This window comes from Nomascus leucogenys, chromosome 14 (genome assembly GCF_006542625.1).
Source record: "Nomascus leucogenys isolate Asia chromosome 14, Asia_NLE_v1, whole genome shotgun sequence".
In the NCBI taxonomy this organism is placed as follows: Eukaryota; Metazoa; Chordata; class Mammalia; order Primates; family Hylobatidae; genus Nomascus; species Nomascus leucogenys.
The window spans coordinates 37,637,188-37,657,840 of NC_044394.1; the positions used below are offsets into that span (position 1 = coordinate 37,637,188).

Here is a 20,653-nt window from a genome sequence, read left to right on the forward strand (position 1 = left end):
AGTCCTGGCTCTCAGGGCCAATCGTGAGAACTGCCCCCGGGGAATTCGTCCGCCACACGGAAAAACTGGTCGGAGTCCGCGGTCGCGGGTGGAAGGTGAAGGTCGAGGGAGGTCAGGCTGCCTCTGCGTGTCCTGACGGCCGGCGTGTTCTCTTGAGATGGGTTCGGGCTACTTGGCCAGCTTCAATTTAAGCCATAGTGTCTCCGAGGCCCTGGCCTGGTCCGGCCCGCCGACACTTGAGCCCCCAGAGCCTCAGAGAAGGCGAGGGGGTGGATCTCCCAGTGCCGAGGCCCGCCGTCCTGGTCCGAGCCGGTCGCGGCACCGTGGCTGAGCACTGGAGCTGCTTCCAGCCCCGCGAACAGCTGGAGGGTTGCAGTGGGACCGCTCCGGCGGCTTCTCCCGCGCTGTGCCCCGCCTGGCCCCTTGTGAAGGGAGTGAGCGTCCCCTTTCCAGAGCTGTCCCCCATGACATCCAGAAAACGCGAAACCTCAGGAACAAGGTCGCAGCTTCAGACCGCGGCCCAGGAGGCCGATAGTGGGTGAGTGGGAGAGTCCCGGAGAGCAGGGGGACACAGAGCTGGTTTTCGGGAAAACCAATGTGTTGGACCCCAATCATCCACCCTCCGCTCGGATCCAAGTTCTCTGAGAACTGAAACGACATCCCGGGACGAATGGGAGAGTTAGGCTGAGCTACACACCGGGGAGGGGATGGTTGGAGTTTAGCCCCAAGCCCTTCGGACGCCTTCTTCGGCTCCCGCGTGGGTTGAGACGGCGGCAGCGGCCACCAGACTCAGCTAAAGGGCGGAGTCGCGAGGAGAAGCCAGTGGCGAGGGTAGGAGGAGACCTGGATCTCCCCGCGAAGGCTCCAGTCCGGCTTTTGCCTCCGACTGCAGGCTCCCTCCCCACCCGCCGTCCCTCGCCCCGCCCCGCCCCGCCCCCCACCTTGGGGCAGGTGAGCGCCGGCCAATGGGCGAGCGCGGGGCAGGTGCCCGCTAACTCGCGCCTCGCAGCGCTGGGCGGCCAGGGCCGGGCAGGGCAGTGCGGGGACACCGGGGGCTGGGGTCGGTCCCAGCGGGACTCCGAAGGGAGGGAGACGAGCTCAGCCCTCGGGCCTTACCGGCAGCTCGCAGCCTAGCACGGAGCCCGCGCCTGTGCGGGCGCCTGGAGCTGCCCGCTCCGCCGCAGCAGCCGCCGCGCCTGGCTGTACGCTGTGGCCGGACCCCGCGCTCGCTCGCTCACACACCCCTCGCCGCTCCGCGCCTGGCTCGCCCGCGGGGGCCGAGCGCGAGCGGGCGGGCGGGGGAGGTGAGGGGTGCGGGCGGGTGTGCATGTGCCTGGCTGGGTGCACACCCCGCACGGCGGCGGCGCCAGGACGCGGAGCGCTCCCCAGAGCCCGGCTGCCTTGCACAGCTCCCGCGGCTGCGACCATGTTCCAGCCCGCGGCCAAGCGCGGCTTTACCATAGAGTCCTTGGTGGCCAAGGACGGCGGCACCGGCGGGGGCACTGGCGGCGGGGGCGGGGGCTCCCATCTCCTGGCGGCGGCCGCCTCCGAGGAACCGCTCCGGCCCACGGCGCTCAACTACCCTCACCCCAGCGCGGCCGAGGCGGCCTTCGTGAGTGGCTTCCCTGCCGCGGCCGCCGCGGGCGCGGGCCGCTCGCTCTACGGTGGGCCCGAGCTCGTGTTCCCCGAGGCCATGAACCACCCCGCGCTGACCGTGCATCCGGCGCACCAGCTGGGCGCCTCCCCGCTGCAGCCCCCGCACTCCTTCTTCGGCGCCCAGCACCGGGACCCTCTCCATTTCTACCCCTGGGTCCTGCGGAACCGCTTCTTCGGCCACCGCTTCCAGGGTGAGTGTCCACGCTGTGCCCGCCGAGGCGGCCGGCCGGCGCCTGTGCTGCGGCGATGCGGGGGAGGCTCGGGGGCGCGCGGGGCTGTTTAGAAGTTACTGCTGGGAAGGCTGCAGGTCCGCGGAGGCAGATTCCCAGGCAGGGAAGAGCCGTGCGGGATCCACCCGCACCTCCGCCGCATTGGTCTCCCAAGAAAGCAGGTGGAGACCTCCAAGCTTTTCTAGAAAATATACCAGTTCGGACGCAAGCCCAGGCGCGTCCTCGGAGCCTCTGCTGGCCCTCGCCACTGCCTGGCCAATTCTCTCACCCGGCTGAGCCAGTCTAAGCCCAGAGTACAAGTCCTCCCGCTCTCCCTCCACCCGGCTTGACCTCGCACTACGCTTCGCTCGCACGTCCACCACCACCTCCCAGACCTCAGCCTTCGCTGGCGCGTCCGGGCGGGGGAAAGTCCATCCGCGTGCCCCAGCTCTGTGGGAAGCAAGGGCAGCAGGGAGGGCGAATCGGAGAGTTAATGTTCAGTGTGGAGGGCCCGGCTGTCTTGGGATGTTTCTCGGCAACCTTGGCCCGACTTCTCCAAGTCACACGTGCCTCTAGCCTACCCAAGGTGGGGAAGGTTTGCAGTAAGTAAACTGGCTTCCGCCGTTGCTCGCCGCCTTCGGGAGGGAGCCCACCCGGCTGCTGGAGTACCGAGGACAGTTTTCCCGGGTAGGGGGCGGGGGCAGAGGGCTTTTAAGGTCGTAGCCAGTCCGAACCCCGGAGTTTGCATCCAGCAATCGGCTTGCTAATAAAGATCCTCCACTGGCCACACACACACACACACACACACGTTTCAATTATTTGTCTTTCCCGGAGAAAAGAGAGTTGCATTTGTTGGAGTTCGTTTTCTTCCTTGAAATTTGTTGGAGTTTGGTTTTCTTTTCTTTTTTTTTCTTTTTTTAAAATTTTATTTTAAAGAGTGGCCTTGATTTGTACAGGCATCACTTCAGTTTCCAGTTTTATTTTGTTAGTATAGACCAGACCACAGCCTTGTGAGAAGGGTCTATGGCTCAGAGCTAGGTAACCCGGCTTTTAGAGAAACAAATGAAAGGGATATGGCTGGAGCTTCGGCTCCGGGAGCTAATGTGACGGTCTGTAGTCTAGGTCTACAGTCAATTAGATGTTTGGCACAGTTATTTAGATAATAAAATGAAAATTATCTCTTGACACTTTGACTTTCACAGAAAACCGCTTTCCTGGGTCCCGATTTGTCAGGCAATTTTTTCAGTCTCACCTGGCCAATAGATGCTGACCTGGCAGATCCCACAAAACCAGAGAATGTAATTACTAGAATAAGAATTGTTGTGGGCAGCCTTGCCTCCTCTTTGAAGATTTCAAAGACTTGCCCAAATCCAAATCCGAAAAAACAAAAATGCTACAATGTCATCTGCCTTGGGCAAGAGTTTCTGCCACTTAAAAATAAATGTTTACTGATAACATGAGGATGTCTTCAAAATTGAGCGATCTACCCTGGTCCTCCGTGGGCTCGATCCGAAGCCTGGGTCTCGAAACCTGGCGCCCAGGGGCCGAGTAGTTGTTGGGGCGGTGTGTGAGCCCGCGGGCCGCCCAGGCCGAGGGGGCTGGAGGGTTGGAGGCTGGTGGAGGGATAGGGGCTCGGAGGAGAGGGCGGGGCCGCTCCTAAGTCCTGTGGCCTCCAGCGGTTCAGCTTGTCCGGAGGCGGCATCCTGGGCCGCACCCTCGGCTTCGAATCCAGCCTCTGACGCCCTCCGCACCGCGGTTCCTGCCTCCGGGCGCCGAGGGCCGGGGGCGCCTCGAGAGAAATCCAGCTCCGGCTCTGAGCGTCTCCAGTCAGGCGAGGCGGATAAATCCTCCGCAAAACCCTCTTGGAAATTGCCGCCGCTTCCTGAGCCATCAGTCCCAGCGGGTACGTTATCGAGTTGCACAAACAGTTGGATTTTTCCCTGAAGAACCGAGTCTGGACGCAGAGATGGAGCCAAGTGTGGCTGCATTTTCGGACCCGGAAATCCGTTGGGCACTGAAGGACTTTTCGAACCCTGAAGCACTGTGGCTTCGCGGTCCATCGTCGCTGCTGCAGACGGATGCGCTCCCCGGCGGCTCTACGCCCTCCAGTCCCGGCCAGGCCTCTGGGCCGGGAGCCGAACCGTCTCGGGCCCTCCGGCGCCGCGTTTTCTAGAGAACCGGGTCTCAGCGATGCTCATTTCAGCCCCGTTTTAATGCAACAAACGAAACCCCACACGAACGAAAAGGAACATGTCTGCGCTCTGTGCGCAGCGCTTGGGCGGCGCGGTCCCGGCGCGCGGGGAAGCGGCGTCTCCGCTAACCCAGGCGCTGGAAGGGGAAAAGCGAATGCGGAATCGTCCAGGACCCCGAAGGTCGGGGCCGCTCGCGAGGACCGAAAGGGAGGAGCCGGTGAAGACCAGGAGTGGGCCACATTTCGGTACTGTTTCCCCGAGATCAGGAACTTTCCGCGTCTAGGAGCAACGCCTGGAGGGGGCTGTGGAGACCCAGCCCCCCGGGACCCGCAACTACAATGGGCCAGAGCTTCTAAGGTCGCCTTTGTTCTGGCAGGAGGACGGAGAATGAGGTTATCTCCGCTGCCTGTCCTGCCTCTCCCTCTCCTAGCCCTAGGGCCCTCCGCCCAGCCGTCCGGCCCTGAGCCCCTGGCCGGCGGCGGCCTCTCCAGCGAAGACTGCAGCTCGAAGACTGCAGCTCGGACCCCGGGTGCTTCGGATCCCTAGCTGCCACCTCCAGCCGCCTCATTCCTGGGAGTCTCTTGTGCTAGTTCCCAGCCATTGCCTTGAAGGGGCCCTAAAAGAGTGGCTGTAGAAAAATCGGAGGGGTAGGGAAGCAGCGGGGAGAGGGGTATTCATTTCCCTAGCTCCAGGGACGGCTATACCAGTCCCTTTCCACTTTGCTAACTGTCCTAGTCCGAAACTGACAGCCCGTTCTCACAGCCCGTTCTCACAGCCCGGAATTACTGCGTCCAAACAGGCCGCACCCCAGCCCCAAGTTTGTTCTGCCCTTGTGGTCCAGGCAAGGAAAACTGAACCCCTGGTAGGGGTGGTTCAGGCCTCCTTCCCACAGGTCGTGGGCGGGCGGGGGGGTGGCGGTACAGGTACCTGTGCACCTAAGGCGTCACCCTTGTCTTTGCAGAAACATGTTGCAATTGATCTGTTTCTCAGGATGTTTGGTGTTGTACTAAACATCCTCTTTCTAACAGAGAAACGTCCTTATTCTTTTGGAATCAAATAACCTGTCATCACTTAGCATCTTGACTCATCCTTCAGTCTCCTGCTTCTCTGTGATAGGGTTAGAAGGACCCCTGTGTTTTTGCACATGCATGTGAATATACCCTTTAGGACACATGCTACCTACCACAACTGGTCATGACAATGACCTGGGGCCATTTTCTCAGTAAGGTAGACCCAAAGCAACCTAGCATCCCCCTAAAATAACCAGACTTGAGGCAAAGGGGCATGTATGTTGGGACAGAAGCTTGTTGCCTTCATCCTCTCATCTGGGTTTATAAAGACAAACAGAGCACTCCACCACACAGGTGACTGACCTATACCACAGAATTACAAAATAATCACTAAGTCACAGACACTGGGGCAGACTGCAAACCTGCTTCCTCAGCCCCACACTGCCCTTCACACCTCTGCATCCTATTCATACACACTTACGGGGCTTTCCACACTGCAGCCTCACTTCCGACCAACCTGGGCCAGCCCAGCATCTGAGGCCAAACCCTGCCAATGCTGGGGTGAGCTAGGCTTTCTCTCTCCCTCTCTGGTTCATTTGTCCAGAGGAAACCACTGTTGGGACTTCACCCAGGTTCATAACAATGTTGTTTTTTGAAGCAAGTTATTAACATTAACAAGAAGCATTTGCTTTCCACCCACCTTTCCCTGGCCTACCTCACTGGCCCCACCCCAGAGACTTTAATCTTACTTATTCCCCACCTGGAGCAGGCTCCATATTTTTCTGCCCTTTACTCATCTCTGCCAGACCACCTCCCCTAACCATCTGTCTATTCCACTATCCCAAGTCAAACTTCTCTTCCTTCAGTCGGACCTGAGGGCCCTAGATCTGCCCCCACTTGAATAATCAAATGGGGTGTCCCTCACCCATCTCCCTGTGATGTGGTCCCACCTTTTTTGTGGCCGCACAGATCCAACCAGTTGAAATTGATAAGGTGACTGGAGATTATTGACTGACCTCTCCCAGGCACTAGCCCTGCAGTCCTAGCAACTCTGTTCCACAGATAACTCCAGCAAAAACTTGGCCTGTTTAGGTAACCAAAGCCCAGAGACTTGAAGGAAGTAAGGTCAGGGAGTTTCCACCAACAGAGGGACAAGAACAGTTACCTGGAGAGTTTTAGCTACAGCATCTCAATTATGTGCTTTTGATTCACTTACATAGATGTTTCCAGAGATGGGAGATGTTAACTGAATTATCCAGGTGATTGTCTTAGAGCAAAGCAACAGGTCAAATCAAGTCCAAGTAGTAGCCATCTCTGAAGAAATTAATTGGATCAGTCAATCCCAACAAGCTAATTCTGTCAAAATAATCCAGTTGTTGGTGCATCAGGAGGCTGTTATGTGCCCTTACATGAGAATCCATGGGTGATTTGGTCAGGGGCTGTTTTGAGTCTGTTAGCATGTGCAACCAAGCCAGAGATTGTGTGAGGGCCTAGTGGGGGGTTCATTGAAAAAGGGGCTGTGGGTAGAGGCTTGTTTTGGCATTGATAGTTTCTGACCCCATCTCCCCTACCCCAGCTTCATCCAGTCCAGTGTTATCCCTTCCTCCTGCATGTGGGAGCTGAGTCCCTATGCTGGCCAACATTTGCTAAGGGACAGTCACACTCTAAAAATCCTATACAGTAGATAGGAGAAAAGACAGTAGGGAGGCTGGAACATATATTTACACACGCCCATGCAGAAACCAATATATCTATATCTATATATATTAGAGAGAAAGATGACATCTAGATATTTATACACGTTTCTTTAGCAAGGGACTATTCAGGGATGAAGCAGGGATGAAGCTTTTCCCACCAGACAGTACTTGGAGTCTCCAGTGTGTGTGTTGGGGTAGGGGTTTGGGGGCTTACCCTAGAGGCTGGGTCTCTGGACAGCCAAGGCCTGGGGGAGAGAGAGGTGGAGAAAGGCGAAGAAGGAGCCTGACTTTCCACTTCCAGGTGCTGCCTGGACCACTGACCGCCACTGGCCTATTTATACCCCCTGCAAGACAGAGCTAGAGCCTGCTGGCAGGAGTTTTTAATGAGCTAGTAGCCTGAGCATTCAGCTGCAAGACTAGTGCAAGCAGGTGTGAAGGGATTGCTCCTTGGGTACCTTCTAGTTCTTGAATCTGTGTTTGGCAAAGGTGTGCCTAGCACCCCGCTGCTCACCTTATCACCTTCCTGACCCCCAGCCCTGCCTCTACCCTGGGTCCTCTTGGAGGGAGATGCTTTGCGACCAGTTAACTGAAAGCAAATCGTTGGGGCTGGCGGCCAGGGCAGCGCCTCTGGGAAAGGGCGGAGAAAGAGCGCGCCATGGACTTTTCTTCCCCACCCCTTGGCCTCTTCCGCTGCCTCAGGCATTGTGGATGTGGGTCCACGCCTCGTCCGGCCTGGACCCATCTCTTGGCCTAACAGAGGGATCTGGAGCGCTGTTATTCCCCGCGTCCCCCCGCGGAGTGGCTCTCGAGTGTAGGGAGGTGTTGGGGAGGGGAGTGGACTTAGGGAAGGGGCGGCAAAAGGGCAAAGGGAGAAATGGCGTGTGTGTGCGTGTCAAGGAATGGAGAGGGCAGGGCGCTTGGGAGCAGGGCGCGAGGCCAGGCTCTGTTGGGCCCCGGCTCACGGCGCCCCTTCTCTCTGTCTGTACCTGCGTGTGTTGCCGTCGGCGGCGGGGCCGCAGCCAGCGACGTGCCCCAGGACGGGCTGCTTCTGCACGGCCCCTTCGCACGCAAGCCCAAGCGGATCCGCACGGCCTTCTCGCCCTCGCAGCTGCTGCGGCTGGAGCGCGCCTTCGAGAAGAACCACTACGTGGTGGGCGCCGAGCGGAAGCAGCTGGCCGGCAGTCTCAGCCTCTCCGAGACGCAGGTAATCACCCCCGGTCGCGGCCTGCCCTGCGCCCGGAGCCCGGGTGGAGGCGAAGGTGCGCGGGTGCAGGAGAGGCCCTGAGCCCGCCCCAGCCCGGCCCTGCTGGGTTCCAAGAGGCCCCCATTCCCCTCGGCGCTGCGGTCAAGCCCGTCTTTAGAGCCCCTTCCTCGAGACTGCGTGCAGCCTGCGAGGGCTGCAGGACTTTTGTCAAGCGCTAAAAACCTAGCAGGAGGCAGAGTAAATGCAAACTGTATTCCGAGCCCGGCTCTCAAAGCTCCTCACGTGGGGACTAGGTTCCCTGGAGGAAGCGGGTCGCCTCGGGAGCGGGCAGCGCAGGCAGCACCGAGGCCACTGGAGCTGGCCCCAGCCCTGGCATTCCTGCAGCCCTTTTCCCGCCACTGTGTCGGGGCGCTCATAGTCCTGCGGGGAGCCAGTCCGCACTGGCTTTGCTGCTGTTCCTGGGCAAAATTGGCGGGGCCTTGGCTGCCCACCAGCCAGGAGCGTCTGGGTAGAAAGCCCAGGTGTCCTCAGACTACCAACAGAGGGGCTTAACCAGGGAGGGGCCAGCCCCTGCTTGGGGCCCAAGGGTTGCTCTGATCCGGCCCAGGCCGGCTGGTAGGGCTGTGGAAGCCACGGTGTGCGCGCGCAGAGCATCTGAGGGGCCTGGGCATGGTGGGAAATAGACCCCGGGTACGCAGGGGCTGCTCTGAATCACTGGAAAGGCTGTCGAATAGGAGAAGGAATAAACTCCAACGGCGTCTGGGCTTGAACTGAGTGAAGTTAACAATTACCGTGTAGTGTTTTTGTAACTGATCATTAATTTAAGGGAAAAAATTGAAGAATTAGATGAAAGTTATAGGGAGGTGGATTTGGGTTCATTGTATAAGTAGACTTTGCCATAAATAAATGCTGCCTGGGATCACTGCATAAGCTCTTGGTCCACCCAGGTCCGACGTGTTGGAGTGGGGCTCAGCGACCCTCAGCCTAGCTGCTGCCCTGGAGGTGGATTTCAGTTTCTGCGTGCCGGCCAGCTCCCAGAGTTGCGAGAGGCCGGCTCCGCGGTCTCCCAGCTACCTCCCGGCTGACTTTTCACCTTCCGCTCCCCTTTCCTCCTAGTCTCGACCCTACTACACCACCGTCCCCTCCCAAGTCCCGGGCAGTGAGAAGATGCCCGGCATGGGGGCAGCCGGAGCCTCCCTTTAGCAGCCAGAGTAGGAAGGGGGCTTAGTGAGGGAGCCCAGACCCAAACTTCATCCCCAGCTTTCTTCGGCGGACCTTACCCTCTCCTCCTTCGGTGGCATTTTGGCATCTATTGTCGTCATATCTGTCTGATGCCCCACTTAATCTACAAATCGCTCATGGGTCGGAGGCAGGACCCGTGCGTTTTCAGACGTACTAGCTGGGCTGTTCTAACTGCAGGGAAAAAGCTTACAACAGTTAATTTTAAAAACGTTTCAAAGAAAGATGTGTTCTAAAAAATAAGTTAATAAAATAAGACTCCCTTTTCCCTCCTGGCAGTGTTTTAAAATTATTGTTTGAAACAAGGTGTCAGTTTAAGAATGGTGTTTATAATTAACTTCATTTAAAAAGTAGTATTTATTAAATTTTAATTGCAGAAGTGTAAGAAAACAAAAATGGTTTTTAATCCTTCCACCCACAGATTAACACTTGTTGAAATAATGTCATTGTTTTTAAACTTTCAATTTTTTAGCTCAGTGAGAGCATTTTTAATTAACTCTCTTTCAAACTGAACCTAGCTGCCTGTCAATATTTGCTCCTAACAATGCCAGTTAGTAAATGGACTGATTGTTTCTTTCATTTTTATTATGAGACATTTCAAACATATATTTAAAACAAAACCAGATAGAATAACACAAATGTATCCAGCTTCATTAACTATCAAAACTCAGGGCTAATCTTTTCCCCGTCGGTAAATGAGCTGCTTTTTGGATATGGTACAACAAAAAGAATGAGGGGAGGTTTGAGCCTGAGGAACCTCCCGTGGCAGCCTGTCCTTCCAGGTGAAGACCCTGAGATGGAGAGATGGATTGGGCAGAGCTTCCCAGGTGGGCAAACACGATTTTAAATACCTGCCTCCCTGCTAACTTACTGTGTAACCCTGGGCAAGTCACTTAACCTCTCTGAGCTCTGGTTTCCTCATTGAGAAAATAGTTGTTTAATGATTAAAGGTACCTCATATGAGCTCAAATAATATTGATCCCCATCCCTAGTCCCTTCCCTTTAAGGTAGTATGTCAGATTAGTAGCATAAGAAGATCCAAACCTGTGTGTCCTCTTAGTCCAGCGTTCTTCCTCCCTTATGCAGTTTCCATCATCAACATTGCCTTTCTGTTGCCCTCATAACTTATCATACGGAGCCAGGCTACATAATTAGCTACTTCTCTATCTGCCTCTTGGTACTTACCAGGCAAGCTTACCTGTCATTTCCAGCTATCAGCTATTTGTCAAGCATCAGTCACCCCCATCAGCCCCCCTGCCATGCATTTCTACTGTTAATATCTGTATCTGTCTCTCAGAGCTCTCTAATCTGTCCCTCCCCGTAGCTGTTTTACATCTAGCCATATACTTCTGTCTGCTGTCATTAAACTGCCTCCCCAAAACTGGCTAATTTATGTTTCCGATTTTCTATTAATTATACGTTCTTCCTAACAATAAGAACTATTTAACCCATTTGTTCATTATCTTTGTCATCTGTTTTACCTTCTGTGTGTCCACCATTCATCTCAAACTTCATCTCCATAGAGCTATTTCACAACTGACAAACAGTATATTCATATGTCTGGTAATGGTTATCTATTACCTCATTGGCTCTGGCTTTGTCTTCTCTCTGGGTCTGGGCCTCAATTTCTGTATCTGTGAGATTGAATGACACAAATTCCAGGGTTTTTTCTAGTCCTGAGTTTCTGTGGCTCCTCTACATTCTACTTCTCTGTGTTTCTGTATACTCCCTCCTCCACATTCTCAGAGCTCACCGCACAACCCCTGCCTATCATGATATGCATCAAATTTGTTATTACTTAATTATCTGCCATGTCCAAACATCAATCTGTAGACCAGCAGCATGTATCTCTCAGGGAGATCTTAAAATACAGATTCCTGGGTTTCACCCAGGAGATTCCCTTAGGAAGTCCAGGATAGGGTGCAGGAAAAAGTTTAAAAACAGTTCTTTGGGTGATCGTGATGAATAATAGGCCTGAGCATCTTAGCTCTGGGAGGCAGAGGCCAAGCCTGTCTATTTCTCACAGGACCCAGCTCAGTGCCTGGGATGGAGGAGATGCTCAATAAACATGTATTGAATTAATGAGCACATTTCTCTTTGCCCATACAAACACACACTAACTTTGTCAGTCATTCCCCTTGCTCTCTGCTGTCACTGCTCCCTCCCTATCCCTCTCCTATCTTTCCCTTGTACTTTCACAGCTGATTGTTGATTTAGATTATGCATATACCAGTTTGTGGATAAAACTTCTTGGAGGGTTACTCAGATCAGTGTGTGAATGAGCTCTTAATCCAGAGCTCAGAAGTCTGTGCACTCCCCAAGCTTTAGCCAGGTGCTAGGAGGTGGGCAACCTGGGTGACTGTGTGTTTAGTGGGAGTGGGGTATTCATGCTGGGATGGCCAGTGCCTCAATCTAGGAGATGAGGGAAGAAACCTGGGCAAGGGCTAGTTCTCCCTTCAGGTTCTAATGACTTGTTCCTCACTGCTTCGGTGCCGCCCTGGAGTATGACCAGGAAGGTACCAGTCTAAGCTTCAGTCCTGGTGGCTGGTTGGGCAGACCTGGGCCTGGGTCATTGCAGAGGCTCAAGTTTAATGAGTGTGTGTAATGGGTGTGCGCAACATGTGTCTGCCTACCACGTGGGGCACCAACGGGCTTTATGTGATTGACGCCCAAAGGTCAGATGATAGCATAGGTACACATTAGATGCCATTAGGCAGTCACATGACATGGAGTGCAGCTTGCATGCTTCTCTGTGTGTGTGTGTGTGTGTGTGTGTGTCGGGGGTAGGGGTAAGTTAGTTTTAGGGGGAGTGAGAGAAAGCACCTGGCTGCTCCAGGCTGATCAACTGGTCAGTGTTTCCAGCTACTCCTACTGCTCTGAACAGATCAGCAGGTGTTTCTTGACCTTGCCTGGGTTAGAGTTTAGCTGAGCGGTGAGGGCAAAGGGTACAGAAACGTGGTCTGTGGCTTTGAAGATTCCTCACTGAGTGATGAAGGCTAAGTGCAAAGCTTGCACACTTGTGAAATGTGCACAGGAAGAATGACTAGGGTCCCCTTTGAGGTCACAGCTGTGGGCTGAGGGGTGTCAGGATAGAAATGCTTGAGAAGATGGCTCCAGGAGGCCTCAGACCTGGAAGGCTTGGGGAGATGCCTAGGATCCTAGGTTGGAGGGAAAGAAGGGCAGGGTTTGAGGCAAGCAGATGAAGATAGAGCAGGAGCTGTCAAGACCAGCCACCATCTTGGAGCCCAAGGGCAGGGAGATCTTGGGAGGCAGCAGTTACGGTCACCTGCCTATGGCTTTTTTCCCTCAGAGGCATGGAAAGGAGGATTTGGAGGGTCCTTTCCTGCTCTGGAATGTTCTGCCTTAGAGGGATGGATAAGAGAGGGATATCCAAGTGACCTGAATTTTAGGAAAAAATCAAGAGACATTTGTTCCTAGCTCACGGTGTGTCCACATCTCTTCTCTAAGTCTTGGCTGTTCTTCAAGAACTTCTGCATCTCATGTTCCAGGAGTCCTGTGTGGGAGGATGAGGGGGAGATAAAGGAGATTAGAGTGATTCTGTGAGGAGTTGGGACCAACATGTCCTGAGGTGAATCTTATGATGTCTCCCTGAGAGAGAGAGAGGAAGGGTCCAGGCTGGGCTGAAAGAGGAGGAGACAGGGAGGCTTAGGGAGATTATGGTTATGGTTGGTGGGGAGCTGGAGGTGACCTCAGCTTACTGAGGTGAAGGTTGAACTTAGCATGGCATTAGGCTTGACCTTGAGAGTGGGAACAGCCCACATGATCAAATGATAGGAAATGGGTCCCCAGGGAAGACAGTAGGCTGAGGGGTGATTTGACTGATGTCTCCAGGCTCCTGTCCATTCTGGGATATTTGAAATCTTTGAAGACAGGACACTTATTCACCTGAAAGTGTGCAGGGGCCTGGAGCCACAGACCTTTCCATTTGCAGGAGTGGTGAAAAAGAAGGGGCCCAGACCTCGTTCATTCAAAATAGCAGATTATTCCAAAGTAAAGTCTGATTAGTTCTGAAATATCGGCTGGAGCTGTAGTTTGCTTGTTTGTTAGTTCATTTTTCCCTTTGTTCTTGCATGCATGTCTTCATTCATTAGTGCATACATTGATCAGTCCTCTAGCAAATTGCTACATTCATTCATCCATAGCCGTTTCACCTTCTTCATTCTGCCTGACTCAAGCCAGCCCTTCTTCTGCCCAGCAGTAGGTCTCCCTCCTCCAACTTCCCCTAAAAGTGGCCAATCCAATTTACCATGTGGAATATTAAAAACTGGCCCTCTTGAAAAAGTGTCCACAAAACTAAGAAAAAGATCCTGTCTCTCCATCACTGAGCACTTCTCAAAGCCTTTGCTGATTAGAATTCTACCCCTCTTCTATTCATTTTCTCCTGTTTTCCAGGTCTGGCCCAGGTACCTCTTGCCTAGAGCATAGGCTTGTCCAGCTAGATGACTATACATGGAACATGTCCTCTGGGCAGGGCACTGGGACTAACATACCAGTTTGGCTCTCCAGTCTCATAGTCTGGTGAGGAGACAGATGTAAATAAATAAATTAGTGCACAGTGGGGGTCACTGTGACTGAGACTGGGAAGAGGTACTAAGGAACTACAGGCAGGTGATGGGGCAGGACCATTAAGGAACATCAGGACAGGGTCTTGAAGGCTAAGGAGAGTATTCCAGGGTAGGTAGGTCAGGAGAATGGAGACTTTTGGAAGGATCTGGCCTCTGAGAAACTGAGACGTTCAGTGAAGTGAGGACTTAGGAGACCACAAGGGACTTCTTGCTACAACAGAGAGGTCAGAGTGGGCAAGGGATCCTCCAGCCAACATTCCAACTGTACCTTGGGGCTTAGAGAGAGGTGAGTAGTGTGTTTGTGTTGGGGATGGGGAGGCATGTGCAGGACAGATCCAGCCTCCAAGCCATACCATATGACCCAGCTCCTTTCCAGGACCTGTGTTCTCTAGGGAAGGGGCTCTGGAGGATCCAGAGTTGCCTGGCTGGGTTGGAGGGGTCATGAAATGTCACTCTCATCTCCTAATACACTCAGAACTCAGTTCCTTTTCTTTTTCCAAGTAAAAAATAACTACCATTATCAATAATCTATTAAGGAAAATTCAGAAAAGTAGAAAGAAGAAAGAAACATCACCCACACTTTGGGTACATTTCCTTCTAGTCTTTTTTCCCCGCGTGTAGATTTTGTTTTTCTTTGGTTGTGATCACAGTGTGCCAGCCTTGCGCATCCTGGCGTTTCCATTAATGCTATGAAGTCATAAGCGCCACCCTGTTATTGCAGTCTTTGTAAACAGCATCTGGACACTCAGCCCAAGGCTGTTCTCCGGAAGATGGCCAGGCTGCACAGGGAGAGGGTTTATGTCCCTGCTTCTAGAGAGATGCCTACTTGACCCCAGTATTTTTCATGGAGGAAATATTCAGAATCACCTTTCACTTGGGTGCCCTAGGAAGCTGCCTCTGACCTATCCTGTGCCTGAAGTTGCCATCCAAAGCTTTCCTTCTTTGAGCCAGTGTTGCTAGTCAAGGGCAGCATGCTGGGCCCGTTCCACTACAGGCCAATGTGACCGTCAGTCTCCTTCCTGAAGGACACTTGGAAATGCGTGTGGAAGGAGGAAGGTACAGAAAAGGGCCCTCAGTCCCTGGTACTGCCCGCATCACCTGACAGTCACCTTCGGCCAGCCCACTTGGGCTTCTCAGGAATGACACCCCGGCCCTGCATCTGGCCCTGAGTCACGCTCAGGAGGCAGGGTGAGCTCACCCGCCCACTGACTGGCACAGTCATAGCAGGCTCCAGGGTGGGGTCAGGGGCCAGACTGCTGCCAAATGGTTGTGCTGAGAACCACCCAGGGTCCAGGTGGCCCTGTGCCCAAAGATAGGTGGGCTTGGAGTCCAGCAGCCTGTGCCCAGAGCCTCCGCCATCCTCCATGGCCGGCCTAGGTGAGATGTGCAGGCTATGGGCTTGGAAATGAGGGGAGAATCCCCTTGCCCTCACTCCATCCATCGAGGCCGGGCACCAACCCTTCCTGGGCCAGCTTTCCAGCCCCTGGCTGGCTGCTCTGCAGGCACTGAGTGCCAGCTGCCCCCATCCCCATGCCAGTGCTCTAAAATCAGTGCTCTCAAACAAGGGCAGATGGCGCAGTGGAGTCCTGGCAAGAGGGTACAGTGAGGGGAAGTCCTGGGGTAGGTGGGACAGAGAGGACTGCCTGGGAAGGGTGTAGGGGCAGCACCTCCTGGGCATGAAACCATCTGCAGGGCACAGGGGCCAGGCCTGCCTCTGGATGCACTGCTTGGCCTTGTGGCTAAGGCCTGTGCTTTACCCAGTTCTCTGGGAGCAGGGGCTGGACCTGGCAGTCTTTCTGAGGCCTGCCCTCAGCCCTGCCCAGGGTTCAAGGATCTCCCCTCAGCATCATTGCTGCTGCCAAAACCAAGAGGCTACCCACCATTCCTCACCCGCAGCTCTGCCACGCAGCACCGTCTGCACAGCTGCAGTTGGCCACATCCACTTGCTTTTAAATGTGCTGTCATTTCCTGGAAACCATCCGGGCCTTGTAGCCTGCCCTCTGCACCTCCTCCCCCAGGGGGCCTCTGGAGCAAGAATCCAAGAGGTGCCCTGGCGCTGCAAGAGTCCCCAGAACATTTCTTCTATGCATGAAGGACTGAAACCCAGAGGGGGAAGGGACTTAGCTGAGAATCTACCCAGGATCCTCCTGCCAGCGCTGAAGATGGTTTGGGTCTGGCCTGACTCTGCAAAGCCAAGTAAAGAACCATGGAGTCAGGGAGAGTTGACATGAAGGCTTCCTCCACAGCCCACAAGCACTAAGTCCAGTCCAGGAGCCAGGATGAGCCTCCCAGATTATGCATGAGAGGACATTAAGGGCTGTGTCCTGGACACTGAACAGATGCTGGAGGAGGAGGGAAAAGAGGCTTCCTGGAGGAGATGGCTTAGAACCATAGACCTGCCCTCTGCCTCATGCCTCCTCCATCATGGAGGATGGTTGTCCAGTTTCTGTTTGAACCCCACCGCGTACCTTGCCAGGGCTCTTACTGCCAGACACAGAATAGGGGGCTCCCTGGGTTCAAAGTGGAGCTCACTTCTGTCCCCTGGGCTTCTCCTGTCTGTTCCTTGTGTGACCTGTTCCCACATCTGGATGGGCTGCAGGAGCCAGTGCTGTGGGGACAGAAGGTCTAGAGCTGCCCATGAAGGGCAGAACACTGCCCTCAGACCCGCTTCCTCCTTGTCCTTGTCTGTCCAAGGAGAATGAGGTCTCACTGGTGGATTTCGGATTACCCTGAGGAGCTGGCACCTGGGGGACAAGGCCCCCCACCTGCCCAGCCCCAGCCTCTACAGCTCTGCCTCTGAGGAGGGGTGGGAGAGAGCTACATGAGGTTGCTAAGAAAGCCTCCCCGAAGAAGGAGACCACACAGTGTGTGAGGCTGGAGTCTCTAGCAGCGGGTTCTGTGCCCCCAGGGGTCGTCTGGCTGTCCAGGCACTGCTCTTGGTATAAACACCACCTGCTAGTTATGAAACCATGCGCACTCTGCCTCTCCGTATGGAAAAGAGCATGGGGCTGGCCCATGGGGTGGTGTCCACTTTAGGCCCTGTGGGAGATCATGGGAACCCACGCAGTGGGTCATAGGCTCCCTCATTTACTACTCATATCCACTCTGTGAAGAAGCGATTATGATCTCTCCTCTAGAAGCTTGTGGAGTCCCAGGTCTGCCAGCTTCCAGAGCCTGCACTCCTCCACCTTGGCTTGGCTTTGCTGGGGCTAGAGGAGCTAGGATGCGCAGCAGCTCTGTGATCCTTTGTTTGAGAGGAACAGGAAAACCACCCTTCTCTCTGGCCCACTGTGTCCTCTTCCTGCCCTGCCATCCCCTTCTGTGAATGTTAGACCCATGGGAGCAGCTGGCCAGAGGGGACCCCGGCCTGGGGGCCCTAACCCTATGTAGCCTCAGTCTTCCCGTCAGGCTCTCAGCTCGGCCTGAGTGTTGAGGCCCCAGTGGCTGCTCTGGGGGCCTCCTGAGTTTCTCATCTGTGCCCCTCCCTCCCTGGCCCAGGTGAAGGTGTGGTTCCAGAACCGGAGGACAAAGTACAAACGGCAGAAGCTGGAGGAGGAAGGGCCTGAGTCCGAGCAGAAGAAGAAGGGCTCCCATCACATCAACCGGTGGCGCATCGCCACGAAGCAGGCCAATGGGGAGGACATCGATGTCACCTCCAATGACTAGGGTGGGCAACCACAAACCCACGAGGGCAGAGTGCTGCTTGCTGCTGGCCAGGCCCCTGCGTGGGCCCAAGCTGGACTCTGGCCACTCCCTGGCCAGGCTTCGGGGAGGCCTGGAGTCACGGCCCCACAGGGCTTGAAGCCCGGGGCCGCCATTGACAGAGGGACAAGCAATGGGCTGGCTGAGGCCTGGGACCACTTGGCCTTCTCCTCGGAGAGCCTGCCTGCCTGGGCAGGCCCACCTGCCACCGCAGCCTCCCAGCTGCTCTCCGTGTCTCCAATCTCCCTTTTGTTTTGATGCGTTTCTGTTTTAATTTATTTTCCAGGCACCACTGTAGTTTAGTGATCCCCAGTGTCTCCCTTCCCTATGGGAATAATAAAAGTCTCTCTCTTAATGACACGGGCATCCAGCTCCAGCCCCAGAGCCTGGGGTGGTAGATTCTGGCTCTGAGGGCCAATTGGGGCTGGTAGAGCAAACGCATTCAGGGCCTGGGAGCCCGGGGTGGGGTACCAGTGGAGGGGGGCAAGGGTAATTCATTAACTCCTCTCTTGTTGGGGGACCCTGGTCTCTACCTCCAGCTCCACAGCAGGAGAAACAGGCTAGACATAGGGAAGGGCCATCCTGTATCTTGAGGGAGGACAGGCCCAGGTCTTTCTTAACGTATTGAGGGGTGGGAATCAGGCCCAGGTAGTTCAGTGGGAGAGGGAGAGTGCTTCCCTCTGCCTAGAGACTGGTGGCTTCTCCAGTTGAGGAGAAACCAGAGGAAAGGGGAGGATTGGGGTCTGGGGGAGGGAATACCATTCACAAAGGCTGACAGTTCCAGACCGAAGTCGTGGGCCCACCAGGATGCTCACTTGTCCTTGGAGAACCCCTGGGCAGGTTGAGACTGCAGAGACAGGGCTTAAGGCTGAGCCTGCAACCAGTCCGCAGTGACTCAGGGCCTCCTCAGCCCAAGAAAGAGCAATGAACCAGGGCCCACTGAGCTTTTGTGTTCACCTGCCCTTCTGTTTGTCCCACTTGTCAGGATGAAGGTCTCCTGACAAGCAAATCTGCATTCCTAAGTCTTTCCCTTATGACATCCAGACCCCTCTCTTTCTTCTTCACCTCCCATGTGCTTATGAAACCTCTGCTCTTTGGCCTCCATGCCACCATTCTGCTGGTGCTAATGACAGTCACCAACCACAGTCACTGGCCACCCCCTTGTGGCCAAACTCAACCACTTCCTGTCTGGGTTCACCTGCTCCCCGATCTGTTGGCCATGCTCTTCTGGATTCTCCCACCCTGCTCTGCCTTCATTTCGGTAGCTCTGACTCCTCCTCCAGGCTGAGTTCATTCAGTGTGATCCATGCCTTGTCACCTCTGGCCACCCCCAGGTCAGTCCTTGCTCTCCCTGACTCCTCATTGTGCCCTCTGCCTTGTGGGGATCACATCCACTTCCAGGATTTCTCTTTGGCTCCCTGGTCTGTGTCTTTAGCTGACCTCTGCTGAGCTGCAGACCCATCAAGCCAGCTGCCTGCTCCACCCCCTGCCCCTCAGCACCTCAAAGCCAATACATCCACAGCCGGACTCACCTACCCATCTGTGCTTCTCCAGGATCACCCACCTCAACAAACAGCATTAGACATGTACACAGTTTCCCAAGCTACAGGAAACCTGGGAATCTTCCTCAAGCTTCCTCTCCTCTTCCCCAGCCCCATCCATTCCCATCTAGTGGGTTGAGTCTAGACTGGCTTCCCAACCACACCTCCCTAGTGCAGCCCCCCACCACCCCCCCTGCCCAGCTCCCTCTACCACCGGCCTAGCCCGGGGCCTGCTCCTCTAGGGAGGTTTCTGTGAATGTCAAGGATGAGGCCCACTTCAAAGGAGGCCCTCCATGTTGCAGCTAGGTTTCTCTTCCTTGCACCCAAACAGGGCAGAGTCACCCCCTTCTGAGCCCCTTTGCCCCATCTTCTTGCCTTGCTCCCGGTACCCTTTGCTTCAGCATCCCCATCCCTGTCCCTGAGTGAGCCACAGGTTTTCCCTGCACTGTGCCTTCGCTCATGCTGTTCTTCCCACCTGGAATGTCGGGTGCTTGATCAATGTGGAACTCACTGGAAAGATGTCAGAGACCCAGCCTTGCTGTCTGGGCAACATGCAGGGATCCAAGCACACAAGGTCCTCCTGCTGGGAGCACAGACCCAGGTCCCACTCGCACTCTCAGCGTCTCTCCCCCGCCTCTGCCCACCTCACTTGTGTCCAGTCAACGCTAGAAACCAAAGGGCTTTGTCCCATCCCAACACCCCCTCTCCCTCCATCAGTCAGGAATGCATTCTGCACATCTTGAAAGTCCTAACATGGATAAGTCCAGATTAACCCACATGGCGACCCTCACTGCCAAGCAGGTGGGATCACTTCTGGGAGCACACATGCCCAGGTGTGGAAGGAAGGTGGGAGGAAGAGTCATCCTTTTGGCCCTAGTGGGGGACAGAGAAAGGGGTTAGCTGTTCCTCTCAAGATTCTGCCTCACTTGGTAGGGGGAAGGGGTCCAGGAAGATCACAGCAGAGCACCCCGTCATCCGAATAAAGGGCTGGAAGGGACCCAAGGAAACCTGCCAATCTCCCGAGGCCAGGCCTGCGGGGGGCGGGGCGGGGAGTCCCTGCCGCACTCCCATCCACCCCCCATGTTGTGCCTCTCCCTGCAGACGGTAAATATTGGTGTTGTGACTTCATTAATAAAGGCTTCTGTGAGCCTGAAAAACATGGAATCAGGATGAACTATTTTCTGAGCTGCGGGCTTGCCAGGTTTGCTAATTTGGGAGTTTTTGGGCCCTCTCCAGGGAACAAACCAAAGTCTCTCTTGAAGAGACACAGATGCAGCCGAGAAGGGAAGAAGACGAGGACTGCTGCTCCCTTCCCTCCCCCAACGGCTCCTCCTACCTGGAGAGCGGGTGCCCTGCAGAGGGTGAGGACCAGCAGACACTGGCCTGCTGGTGCCTTCGGCCTGCAGGCGCTGCATGGCCAGCCCTTCCCTGAGGGAGCATAGGTCAGCCATTCCCTTCAGCTGGGCTGGCCTCCCAGGGCCTGCAGATCGCGTGGGCTGAGGTATCATGAGCACCTGTAGGAGCTCCAAATTGTACGCAGCTGAAGTAGAGGGTGCTCAGGGCACCTGTTCTGAACCCTGGTGGCCTAATCCACACGCCTCACCTTCAGGGACTGAT

General features: G+C 55.1%; 1 protein-coding gene across 2 annotated transcripts; it reads left to right on the plus strand.

Annotated features, from left to right (window-relative positions):
• The first annotated feature begins 933 nt into the window (after positions 1-933).
• EMX1 (empty spiracles homeobox 1) lies at positions 934-20,200 on the plus strand. Of its 2 annotated transcripts, none has more exons than XM_030827860.1 (3): positions 934-1,847; positions 7,784-7,968; positions 17,292-20,200. In XM_030827860.1, exons 1-3 carry the CDS (start codon positions 1,328-1,330, stop codon positions 17,457-17,459), a joined length of 873 nt encoding a protein of 290 aa, XP_030683720.1. In that variant the 5' UTR covers positions 934-1,327; the 3' UTR covers positions 17,460-20,200. The 2 variants fall into 2 exon arrangements, with proteins under 2 accessions (XP_030683720.1, XP_030683721.1); XM_030827861.1 differs by lacking the exon at positions 17,292-20,200 and adding an exon at positions 8,916-11,411.
• The last annotated feature ends 453 nt before the right edge of the window (positions 20,201-20,653 follow it).

What these genes read in the sequence shown, in the direction of transcription:
- EMX1 (XM_030827860.1), top strand. Translation starts at nt 1,328, where the DNA reads ATGTGCCTGGCTGGGTGCACACCCCGCACGGCGGCGGCGCCAGGACGC. An exon ending in CTTCGGCCACCGCTTCCAGG is followed by an intron (nt 1,848 to 7,783) that starts GTGAGTGTCCAC and finishes GCGGGGCCGCAG; the next exon opens with CCAGCGACGTGCCCCAGGAC. An exon ending in TCAGCCTCTCCGAGACGCAG is followed by an intron (nt 7,969 to 17,291) that starts GTAATCACCCCC and finishes TCCCTGGCCCAG; the next exon opens with GTGAAGGTGTGGTTCCAGAA.